Source organism: Panicum hallii, chromosome 1 (assembly GCF_002211085.1).
Source record: "Panicum hallii strain FIL2 chromosome 1, PHallii_v3.1, whole genome shotgun sequence".
Taxonomy (NCBI): Eukaryota; Viridiplantae; Streptophyta; class Magnoliopsida; order Poales; family Poaceae; genus Panicum; species Panicum hallii.
This window is the reverse complement of record NC_038042.1, coordinates 11912029-11923911: the sequence shown is the minus strand read 5'-3', so window position 1 is coordinate 11923911 and position 11883 is coordinate 11912029. Positions and strand designations below refer to the sequence as shown.

Here is an 11883-nt window from a genome sequence, read left to right as displayed (position 1 = left end):
CAGCAAAAACCAGAACTGCACAGGATGAAGCAGAGGCCTTGTGTCCTTTGCCAACAGATACTGCACGTACTCGGAGGAGTTCTGAGTCAGCGGTAAAAATCTTTTCTGAATGGATTGAGAATGAACCGAAGGAGAAGTGGGCGTTGCTTTACGATACCAATGGTGCAAGGTACGGCATAATGACCACCAACTTCGCCGAGGTTTATAATTGGGTGATGCGAGGTGTTCGTGGGCTTCCACTGGTTGTAATTGTGGAATTCATCATCCACGGGTGTACCGATTACTTTAGGGATCGATTCACTAAAAATCAGGCATACATGCAAGATCCTGACAGACATTTTGGGAGCATGATAATAGATTATATGACCAAGAAGGCAGCTAGCGCCCAGCTACACCACGTACGGCAATGTGGTGCACAGGCGCTTAAGTTTGAGGTAGCTCCTAGAGACAGAGCATGACGTGGCATGAGACATCAGACTCCTGTAAAGAAGTGCATCCTCAATGTTGCTGGTACATGTTGTTGCTCATGCATGAGGTCAAAGTTGCTGCACAGACCTTGTTCTCATGTAATGGCTGCTTGTGCGGATATTGCACATCCTGTCGATATATATATTTTCCATTACTTCAGAAAGGAGATAATTGCCAGCACCTGGCAGTATGAGATCTATGGGTTCCGTATGGTTGGAGCGTTCACTGAGATAGCGAATCCTGTGATCTATATTCCAGACCCGAGAACAGCTCGGGTTAAGAGAGGGCGCCGTCAAACACAGCGTATTCGTAATGACATGGATGAGTCAGAGCTCCGTACGAGGATACAGCGCTGCAGTGCATGTAACCAGAGTGGACACACGTATAAACGTTGTCCGAACAATGATGCTGGGCCTAGTTCTGCTGAAGCTGGCCCTACAGGTGATACTACAGATGGAAGACCTCCGGTTGCATCAAGGAGTGGGAGACGTCGCCGATTGAGTGCTACTACGACATCAGGCATCGTTTAGTTGTATGTTTATTTGAACGTTGTTTGCTCATGTGTAATATTTGCCGCTTTGAGTTTGTATCAGACCTGAATGTGTATTTGTAATTTTAACAGACCATTATGTGTATTTGTAATATTTGCCACAGTGACTTTTAACAGATCATTATGTGTGTTTGTAATTGTAACTGTGACTTGGCATTTGTATACTCTCTATTGTATTCGTTAAGTATTTTTCTAATATATGTATCAAACTAAATTTTTCATGCAGATATGGCGCAGACACCGGAACTCCTTGACGCGAGCACCGACGTATGGTACAGACCGTACCTGGCAGCGGTGGAGGAGCAGCAGCTTCACGAGTTGCGCCCTCATATAGCAAAGGAGTTGTTGCAAAACGTTATCGCTTAACCATCTTCATACGAGTTTTAGATATCGTAATTTTCTTCGTAAAATTGAGTATGGTGAATAAATCTTGTATTTAAAAAAATATAAATTTTAAATAGTTTGTAAAATATAAATTTGAACAAAAAATAAGAAATACATAAATTCAGGGCACCTCCCGCCCGCTTTGCCACCGCAGAAGGGGTCTGGAAAAAGTTTTGGCACCTTCCGCCCGTTAGATGGGCGGAAGGTGTCCGGCCCCACGCCTCCCGGCTGATGATCGGGCAGGAGGTACCTATTTTTGGGAATTTTTCATATCGGCACTCTTTTTTCGAATTTAATTTCTTTTAATCTCTTTTTTTTTTAAAAAAATTCGATTATATAATAGGTTTCCCGGAGGATTACGTGTGTAGCATTCTTCTTTTGGTCGGCCCATTCGCACCCATTGCAGCCGGCTCAACCCAGCCCATCTAGCAAAAACCCTATCTCCGCTCAGTCAACCAAGCGCAGTAGCAATCACGCCGTCGACTCGTCGACCACGCGCCACGCCGAGACCCCGCCTCCGTGGCCGCCCGCCTCCCGTCGAGCAAGCGCCACGCGCCCACCGCGCCTGCCGTCCGCCGGCTGTCCGCAGCCACTCTTTCCCTAAACCCTACCAAACAGACGAAACCCCCGCCCACCCGCCTCCCTCACCCGCGGATTCGCCATGGCGATGCCCGCCACCACATCCGCCTCCTCCCCATGCCAGGCTCCGTCGCCCGCCGGCCTGGGCCTCCCGCTCCTCACCTCCCCTGGCGCCCGCGCCAGAACCCTCGCCTTCGGCCGCCGCCGCCTCCGCCTCCGTGGCGCCGCCGCGGCTGCGCCCACAGGTGAGGACTCACAGGGACCCTCTTTCGGTTCTGAAATGGGATGCTTGAGTAGAAATGACTGACGAGTCAGAACGAAAAGGGAGGTTCTTTTATTTTGGGAGCGGGGGCTGGGCTGGAGAAAAATTGCAATTTTGCTGAGTCAAAGTGTCTTGGGCGAAAAAAATTGTAACTTTGTATATTGGTTGCTCGAAGTCGGTAATTTTACATGACCAAGTTAATCCTTAATTTGTGTTCTGTAGTTCTTGTGAGAGATTATGGTAGCTTGTTGTTACAGTCTGTAGTGCTGATGATATAATGGATAGGCTAAATAAGCCTGCTACTTGTCATGAGAACTGAATTCTATGGTGTGCTGATTAAGAGCACACTTAAATGGGTTTGAAGATTGTAACTGTTTAGATGTTGAACTGCCTGCTGTGGGCATCTACAGCATACAGGTGCCATGGATGGCAACTACAGGAGTATTGGGTTTAGAAGAGACAAACTAGATCGATTTGGGAAATAGCATTTGTAAGAAAGTGGTTTGTAAGATTCATAGCATTTGTAAGAGATGGACAGACCCTTGTAGGGCTAGATCTTGTGACTCTATTTTGACTTTCAAACTCTAAATCAGATTTACTTTGCCTACTAACTCTTTTGAAATCTACTAGCAAGCCTTGTTCCTCCACTAACCTACTTGGGCTCTGATATGTGCCAACTGATTAGTACCAGATTTTTATTATTAATTAACTTTACGTTATATATACAAATAAACAATATGTACTGCTAAACGAGTAAGAGAATTAGTTTGGTCTTCAACATCATTTTTTGTATCCCTTAAAACGTTCATAACTTACATACATGTTGTCAAGCATTGTTGCTCCCTTCTGATGTAAAAAAGGAGTGGTTTAACATAGTCATGACATGTGAGGAATAAATGTGTGCATTTGCACATGCCGGTGTCAAACATTGTATTCTTTTTCCTGAGACCAAGGCTGTCAATGTGATAGTTGATCAGATTTTGGTCTAAATAAATCTTTCCCCAAATTTCTCTTGAAACTATAATTACAAATGACATAAGAAGCAAAATTGAAAGAGCACAACACAGGATATAGTTACAGGATGAAGAGTATTCCTGGAACTAACTTGGAAATGCTGTTCCCACCTATTGTCATTTTGAACCCTGGCTAACAGTACAACTAATTAGTTTTGTATGTCTCTTAAGTTAAAAATTCACGATAAGTTTTGTATGTCTCCTTAGTTCCTTGCCTGGTTTGTAGAACTTGCTCAACTCAAACGGTTCTTTTGAAGTTTGCATTAACTGAAGGTTCTCTTGATGAATTCTAAATTCCTGTGAACTCATTCATGTCGCTTATTTTGTAAGGCCCTGCTTTGAGCATTTTCCTTCCAATAAACTGAAAGTTAGGATCTGTTATCCTTCACCTTCTCGCTCACCTTTGGCTTACTTGTGTGTGCAAATGCTCCATTTTGTCCAAAGGTGGCAAACATAATATGTTTAAACGTCCTCAGAGGTATTTGTAAAGAATCTTATTCTGACCTGTAGCCATGTTGTGTGTTTGGTGACAATCAATTAGCTCAGCTAATCAAGTTTTCAGTAGTTTTAACATTTCAGAACTACTTTCTGTAAAGGTAGATCTTTGTATCAGCCTCCTTGCTTTTGACCCCTATTAGCTTCTTTCTTTCTTTCTTTCTTTTTTGATCACCATGTCAGCTTCTTTATCATGTGTTGGAAGAGCAGATCCTACTAGTTTTTTCAGATGCAAGCCTAGTAGGCATCAACAAATCTCTTGGTACTGCAACGATATGTATTTGGGTGTATCTAGTAGTCTTGAGCTCTTTCGCTTTATCTATTCTAGAAAAGTTTTTCTCCTCAGTTTAATATCATACTTTTTTTTCCTTGATCGTAGGTAATCTATTTCTTGGTCTTTCCAAGCCACGATGCTCATCAATCACAGCCATTGGTGATGTGGCAGCAGTTTCTGATGATTATATCGAAAGCTCACCATCAAGCAGTGGATATCCAAATAGTTCTATGGGTTCTTCATCTCATGAAGATAATCAATCACAAAGGGTTGTTAAGATGAACCAAAAATCTAGAGACAATAACAAAATGATTAAAATATGTGATAAGTTAATTGGCGTATTTATGGTTGATAAACCCACACCAACGGATTGGAGAAAGTTACTGGCATTTAGCAGGGAATGGGACAACATAAGACCACATTTCTTTAAACGCTGCCAGGAAAGAGCAGATGCAGAGTCAAACCCTGAGATGAAGCACAAGCTTCTAAGACTTGGTAGAAAATTGAAAGAGGTAATGAACTTCTTATAAATAATTGTACTTCACCTGATTATTTAATTTAAAATTCTTATAATTGATATTAATATAGTTTGCTCATGTGTATCAGGTTGATGAAGATGTACAGAGGCATAATGAACTTCTTGAAGTAGTAAAATCCACACCATCTGATAAAATTAGTGCTATTGTTGCTAAGCAGCGGAAAGATTTCACAGTGGAATTTTTCAACCACCTTTACTATGTTGCGGAGTCTTATCATGATGAACCTGAAAAGCAAACTGGTGAGGCATACACGAGAACTTGACTTATGTTAGCAAAACCTTTTATGTTATTTCCTTGTATCTTCTTTTATTGCACTTTATGATATGAGCCCTTTTTATTGTTTTGCCATCGCTACTTTTCCAAATGTACCACATATGATGAAATAGAGAAGCATATCATCTTGACAATTTACTAGTGTGCTTATCCTAATAGAGTTGTATCGGTTGTACAACTAACACCCTGAACAGTTCCATGTGTAGAATATGTTTACTGTGCACTGTCATAATGAAGCCCATCTCTATTTTCTCTGACTTATTGAATGAATTCTCAGAACTTCTATTTTCTGTGAGCTTTCAATCTCATCTGTGTTTGTAGACACATGTAGATAGTACAAGCGCTGATCCCTTATCTGAAGTTAAAGATTTCTCATTTGTGTTGTTAGACCAATTGGATTGTACTGAGTCATGTTTTGTTATGCTTGTAGAGTTGGCAAAGCTTGGAAATGATTGTGTAGATGCTCTACAAGCTCATGATGATACCACTGGGAGTCTTGAGGCTCTGAATGCTGCAGAATTGAAGTTAAAGGATATACTTAATTCACCTTCAGTGGATGCTGCTTGCAGAAAGATTGATGACTTGGCTGAGAAGAAGGAACTGGACTCTGCATTAGTGTTGATGCTTTCAAAAGCTTGGTCAGCTGCAAAGGGCACTGACATCACCAAATCTGAGGTAAATGATTATATCACTCAGCAAACATGTATGCCCTTGAGTAGCTGTACTTTTTACAATATTATTATCTTTTATAACTGTGCTCTAGTGCTCCAAATTCATCTTTCATCATTTCTCTGATCTACCAACATTTCGCAGGCAAAGGATATAATGTTTCATTTATACATGACTGCTGTGGCTAATCTCCAGAGACAAATGCCAAAGGATATCAGAATACTGAAGCATCTTATAATGATTGAGGATCCAGAAGAGCGGTTGAGTGCACTGAATGATGCTTTTACTCCTGGTCCTGAACTTCTAGGGGACAATGTCGATACATTATACACGTAAGTATAATTGGTGCTTCGGCGAATATTTTGTGACTGTTCCTTCTGTTGTTTTCACGTCGTTTGTTGCCTGGCATATTGCAGGAGTCCAGAGGCTTTGCACACTTGGGCAAGAGCTATAGTAGATGCATATTATAACAGCAGAGAAGGCACTCTCCTTGGGCAAGCAAGAGACTTGATGAACCCTAAAATCATCAAGAGAGTTGAAGAGATAGTGAAGATAATCAAGGACAAATACCTTTAAGTTTTGATCATCAGAAATTTGGGTTTGGAGGTTTCTATTGATTGCCTAAGTCTTGCGCAGTGACCACAGGATGATGGCCTTGTACGGATTGCTCCCTGGCCCTGTAAAACTACCGGTATCATTTCAGTGGAACTCTTCGCCACTGCCGACACCTCATAGATGAAAGGAAATTCAGATTGTTGTAACTCATTACATGAAAAGGTGATTGTAGCATGTGATGCATCAATGTAGCTTTCACTTAGATATTAGTGGAGTATCTACGTGTCGTATACACTAACAGTGTTGTAACTTGTCTGATTAGTAGTATAAAGTCAGAAGTCTTATGTACGTGCCCAAATATCCTTGTAATGAGGTGGTCGATGATCTCAATAATTGTACGGATGTTGCTGACAAGCACCATTTAAAACTTCTTAGTGATGTTGCCTGGTTGATGCTGATGTTTACAGCTTTGCTACCCTTATGGTATAGTCAGCGAGATTATGAAGTGGGTGTGTCTAACTACAACTTATCAATATATATGTTTTGTCTCTTCCGATTCTGCGGCATTCTCATAAAATTATTGTTTGCTCTGCGTGCAGCTGCAGCCTGCAGGGCAAAGAGCTTCGATGGAGTGAAAACATCAAACACTGCATTAACGCCCGGTCCTGCCACCACGTACGTTATGCTCATAGCATATTAAATTGATTGGATAAGCAGTAATAGATCATTCAGAAACCTAATTTGCATTGTTTATCGTCAGGTCATTTTCCATCGTCCTATACTAATTTCTCCTCAATCTCGTTTGATGTTTTGTACTTCCCCTCTCTATAATGTGGTTGGTGGTTAAGAGATAAGTCAAGTTTTTTACGTGTTTTTACTTGCCAAGATAAACAACTGTGATTTCCATACACGAAGAAGGCCGTTCCAAATAAATATAGTGCACACGAAATGGAGACCTCAACTTGCTGATGATAAATTGCAAAGAATTTAACCAAGAATATGTTGATTCCACAGGCAAATCCAATGCAACCACAGAATTTGTAATTTTGGTTTTACTGCTCTTGAAGTTGGCATGCTTGCATCGTTTGACCACTACATCTTAAGTTTAACAAATTTCTGCAAGAAGAGACAATGATAAGAGTGATTCAAACTGAGTTTTACAACTAGCATAGATGCGGTTCATATCCCATTTGGAATGTAAAAAATATTCTCAGTCTTGCAGCAACTGTATTTGAATCACATTTCTATGAAGTTTCTACACTCCAAACAGGTCTGAAGCTCTGAAGTACGCTAGCACCAAATACATTCCCGGTGTTGAATCTTATCAAGGAAGGCCTGCTCCTGCTCAATCATTTACTTTGTGATGGAGAGAGCGAGAGCACCTTCAGCTGTTGCAAAGTCAAAAGGATTTATCCGCACTTGGTTGGCGCTGATGTCTTATGGAAAAAATAAGAGTTTCAGTTTTAAATTAATCTGAAGATAAATTATGATCATGACGAAGATTGCATACAGAAAACGAACATATGTAAACATGCTCTTCAAGTAATTTAAGATATAACATTGCAGCAGTAAGATCAAACCTAACTAGATCATATTAGGTATGAAAGACACAGTTAGGGATATAAAACCGCACGTTTCTTACCTGACCGGAATAACCGGGTAAAAAAGATGACGGCGACAATCAGCACCTCCGCGCACTTCACGACGCCGAGTCGCGCCCCACTGACAAGGAGGAAGACGAGCCGTGGCGATGAGAACGTAGAGGACGGCGATGTGGAAGCGTTCGAGCAGTCGCGCAGAGCGCTTCCCAAAAACCTTATTCGCTCTCTCCCGCTGTAGGATTGCTGAGGACGAGGTTCCGGAGACCTGCTCTCCCGATCGCCGGAGCACGCCGACGAACGGGATGAAGTAGCGTATGCGGCGGCGCAGCAGGCAAGTTGAGGTGTGTTGTGCGTCTTCTGTATATCAATTTTCCTTCGGCACCCACGCGTATTTATAGGAAGGAACCGTTAGAGTTTTTAGCGTCTCAAAAACCAAGTCGGTTACGAGTCCCAAAATTCCACACGTGAAATCCGTTACAAATTCGAAGTGGCAAAACAAATAAGCAAAAGGAAGCCGTGTGCCCGCAAGGATTGGACCGGATTTTGGCGGACCATTCACGCGCCCTTCGCCCAAGCCTGGCCCGGCGAGGCGAGCGAGCGCGCGCGTGTGTTCTTCCTTCTTCCTCTCACCCACACTCGCAAGAGCATGGAGAGCATCTAACTATTTAAGTTGGGCTTCCTCCACCTCCACTAGCAAGGTGGGACTAAATTGTTGCCATGCACCTTTGCACTAATGAGCCTTTAAGATTTTATTGGAATTATTTGGATTTACATGGTGGGCCTTTGCACTTATGGGCCCAAATATTCCAACAATCCCCCACCAGATCTCAAAGTCTCATTATGACTTTGCATCAACCCACTGTTGTTTGATATACCAGTGTTTCAATGGAGACTGTTAAGTTGAACTTCCATCTAGAACAGCAAGTTACACTCATTTACAACTTGAACAATGGACTAAGCGTTGAATTGCAAGTTTTGTGCAAATAAGTTTCACTTACAGTCAAACTGATACTCGACCTCCAGTAGGCTACTTCGCGGTTGGAGCATATAGGTCGTACTCCTTGGTCTCTTCATGAGCTTAATAGAGATCACCCGAATCTCACAGACTGCGACCGTCCAATAGTCGGGCTCACATAGGTGTATTCTTTCAAGAACATTCTGCAGGATAACGTCTTTGCTAATTAAAACCAACAGAATATATTAAGGCTAATGCCAACCTGCCATGCAGTAATCGAGAGTATTGCATCCTTCTCGAGTGAGTATAAAAGGTTACTCTCATGCTAACCTCTAATTTGTTCTTCCCACATCCTAATTCACGGGATCTCCGATCATATAGGTTGGGTTACCAGTAGTGAACAGCTTATACGGGTCTCAAACCCATCTCCTTGGATGCATTATCTATCACATTTCGTGATAGCCCCTTGGTGAACGGATCAACCAGATTTTTCTCAGTGTGGACATAACCCACAGTGATAACTCCGGAGCTTCTCATTTTTCTGACTGATTTTAACCGTCTCTTGATATGTCTTGAAGACTTCATATTGTCCTTTGAACTGTCTACCTTGACAATCACTGTTTGATTGTCACAGTTTATTATTATTGCCGGCAATGGTTTCTCGACAATAGGCAAGTCCATCAAGAGCTCACGAAGCCAATTGGCTTCCACTATAGCTGTATCTAGTGCTGTGAGTTCTGCCTCCATGGTAGACCTCGTCAGTATCGTCTATTTGCATGATCTCCATGAAACAACAGCACCGCCAAGAGTGAAAACGTATCCACTAGTGGCATACAGCTCATCTAGATCCGATGTCCAATTAGCATCACTGTATCCTTCTAGTACTGCAGGAAAACCGGAATAGTGAATCCCGTATTCCACAGTACCCACCAAGTAGCGCACTACGCGCTCAAGTGCACACCTATGATCATCTCCCGGATTACTAGTAAACTGGCTCAACTTGCTAACAGCAAAAGAGATGTCAGGCCTCGTTGCACTCGCAAGATACATGAGTGAGCCAATCATCTGTAAATATCTCAATTGGTCTCTACCAATTCTTGTGTTCTTTCGAAGGATCAAGCTCGGATCATAAGGAGTTGGAGTAGATTTGCTATCCTTATAGCCAAAATGATTCAATATTTTCTCCACATAATGGGATTGCGAAAGAGTAATCCCATTCTCTCCCTTAATCAGCTTGATGTTGAGAATAATATCAGCCTCTCCAAAATCTTTCATATCAAAGTTTTGACACAAGAATGTCTTGACCTCGTTGATTACATCAAGACTAGTGCCAAAGATCAGTATGTCATCGACATACAAACACAATATAACTCCTTGACCCCCACCATAGCGGTAATACACACATCGATTAGCCTCATTGACACTAAAGCCTGCTAATATGAGTGTCAAATTGAATTTTTCATGCCATTGCTTAGGTGCTTGCTTCAGGCCATACAAAGATTTATGCAACTTGTACACCTTGTCCTCGTGACCCTCTGCTACAAACCCATCAGGCTGTGTCATATAGATTTCCTCTTCCAGCTCTCCATTGAGGAAAGCTGTCTTAACATCCATCTGATGGATGAGAAGACCATGCGAGATAGCCAGAGAGAGTAGAATACAAATAGTAGTCAATCTCGCAACAGGTGAGTAAGTATCAAAGAAATCTTCGCATTCTTTCTGGGTGTAGCCCTTAGCCACAAGTCGAGCCTTGTACTTGTCAATAGTGCCATCAGGCTTAAGCTTCTTCTTGAACACCCATAGGTTTGCAACCATACGGTCTTTCGACCAGCTCCCAAGTTCTATTGGATAGAATCGAGTCCATCTCGCTACGGACAACTTCTTTCCAATCATCCGCATCAGGAGATGAGAATGCCTCAGTGATTGTTTTGGGAGAATCATTTATGAGATAAACAGTGAAATCATCACCAAAAGACTTTGTAGTCCTTTGCCTCTTGCTCCTCTAGGAGCATCGCTGTGAATATTCTCATGATTTGATTCAAGTGTGTGTTCATCATGCTTAGAAAATTCAACAGATTCAAGAGTTGTATTCACTGTTTCATTCAGAGGTAATGAAGATATAACATGCGAGTCTTTCATAGGAAAAATATTCTCAAAGAAAGTAGCATCACGAGACTTGAGCGGTAAATTTATATGCATATCAGGCATCTCAGATTTAACTACTAGAAATCTATAAGCAATGCTATGATGTGCATAACTCAAAAAGATACAATTTACAGTTTTAGGTCCCAACTTGCGCTTCTTGTTGATTGGCACATTCACCTTGGCCAAACAACCCCATGTGCGCAAGTAAGAGAGTGAAGGTCTTCTCCCAACCCACTCCTCGTAGGGAGTCTTTTTCTTATTCTTCATGGGAACTCTATTCAGGATATGACATGCAGTCAATATTGCCTCACCCCACCATGCCTTAGATAATCCAGCGGTGTCTAATATGGTATTGACCAAGTCAGACAACGTGCGATTCTTTCTTTCAGCAACCCCATTTGATTGGGGTGAATAGGGAGGTGTCCTCTCATGAATAATGCTGTGTTCCGCACAGAATAAGTCAAAATCGTTAGTGAAATATTCACCTCCTCGGTCGGACCTAAGTCGTTTGATCTTTTTCTCAAGTTGGGTTTCTACTTCAGCCTTATAGATTTTAAAGTAGTTAAGAGCCTCATCTTTCGTTTTCAACAAGTGCACATAGCAAAATCTAGTTGCATCGTCAATCAAGGTCATGAAATATCTTTTTTCACCTTCTATTAACACGCCATTCATCTCACAGATATCTGAATGGATGAGTTCTAGAGGTGCCAAATGTCTCTCCTCTACCACCTTGTGAGGTTTTCGAGGTTGCTTAGATTGCATACAACTATGGCACTTAGAACCTTTGACAGTGGAAAAATTCAGAATTAAACTTATGGTGGAAAGTTGAAACATAGAGCCAAAGTTCAGATGACATAAACGCGAGTGCTAAATAGATGCAACGCTCTCATTTATACCATCAAAAATTAAGTTCACAGACTTATTATAATATTCTGAAACTGAAAAATGGAACAAGCCTCGGCACTCATAGCCTTTACCGATGAATTGTCCACACTTAGACATGACAAATTTATTGGACTCAATCACTACTTTAAAACCATCCCTACACAAAAGAGAGCCACTAACTAGATTCTTGCCGATAGTAGGAACATGCTGCACGTGCTTCAGCTGCATGATCTTTC

General features: G+C 41.8%; 1 protein-coding gene across 2 annotated transcripts; it reads left to right on the top strand.

Moving 5' to 3' along the window:
- Nucleotides 1–1911: 1911 nt before the first annotated feature.
- On the top strand, nt 1912–7430 carry LOC112875477 (uncharacterized protein At4g37920). Of its 2 annotated transcripts, XR_003225189.1 has the most exons (8): nt 2064–2226; nt 4131–4537; nt 4632–4803; nt 5268–5512; nt 5651–5838; nt 5923–6283; nt 6661–6736; nt 7332–7430. XR_003225189.1 is itself a non-coding variant. In XM_025939346.1 (6 exons), exons 1-6 carry the CDS (start codon nt 2064–2066, stop codon nt 6080–6082), a joined length of 1335 nt encoding a protein of 444 aa, XP_025795131.1. In that variant the 5' UTR covers nt 1912–2063; the 3' UTR covers nt 6083–6580. The 2 variants fall into 2 exon arrangements, 1 of the variants encoding a protein (XP_025795131.1); XM_025939346.1 differs by lacking the exons at nt 6661–6736; nt 7332–7430 and having other exon boundaries at nt 1912–2226; nt 5923–6580.
- The last annotated feature ends 4453 nt before the right edge of the window (nt 7431–11883 follow it).

Excerpts from the sequence above, each read along its gene's own strand:
- LOC112875477 (XM_025939346.1), top strand. The coding sequence starts at position 2,064 with ATGGCGATGCCCGCCACCACATCCGCCTCCTCCCCATGCCAGGCTCCG. Across the intron at positions 4,538-4,631 it reads TTGGTAGAAAATTGAAAGAG|GTTGATGAAGATGTACAGAG; the intron begins GTAATGAACTTC and ends CATGTGTATCAG. Across the intron at positions 5,839-5,922 it reads AATGTCGATACATTATACAC|GAGTCCAGAGGCTTTGCACA; the intron begins GTAAGTATAATT and ends GGCATATTGCAG.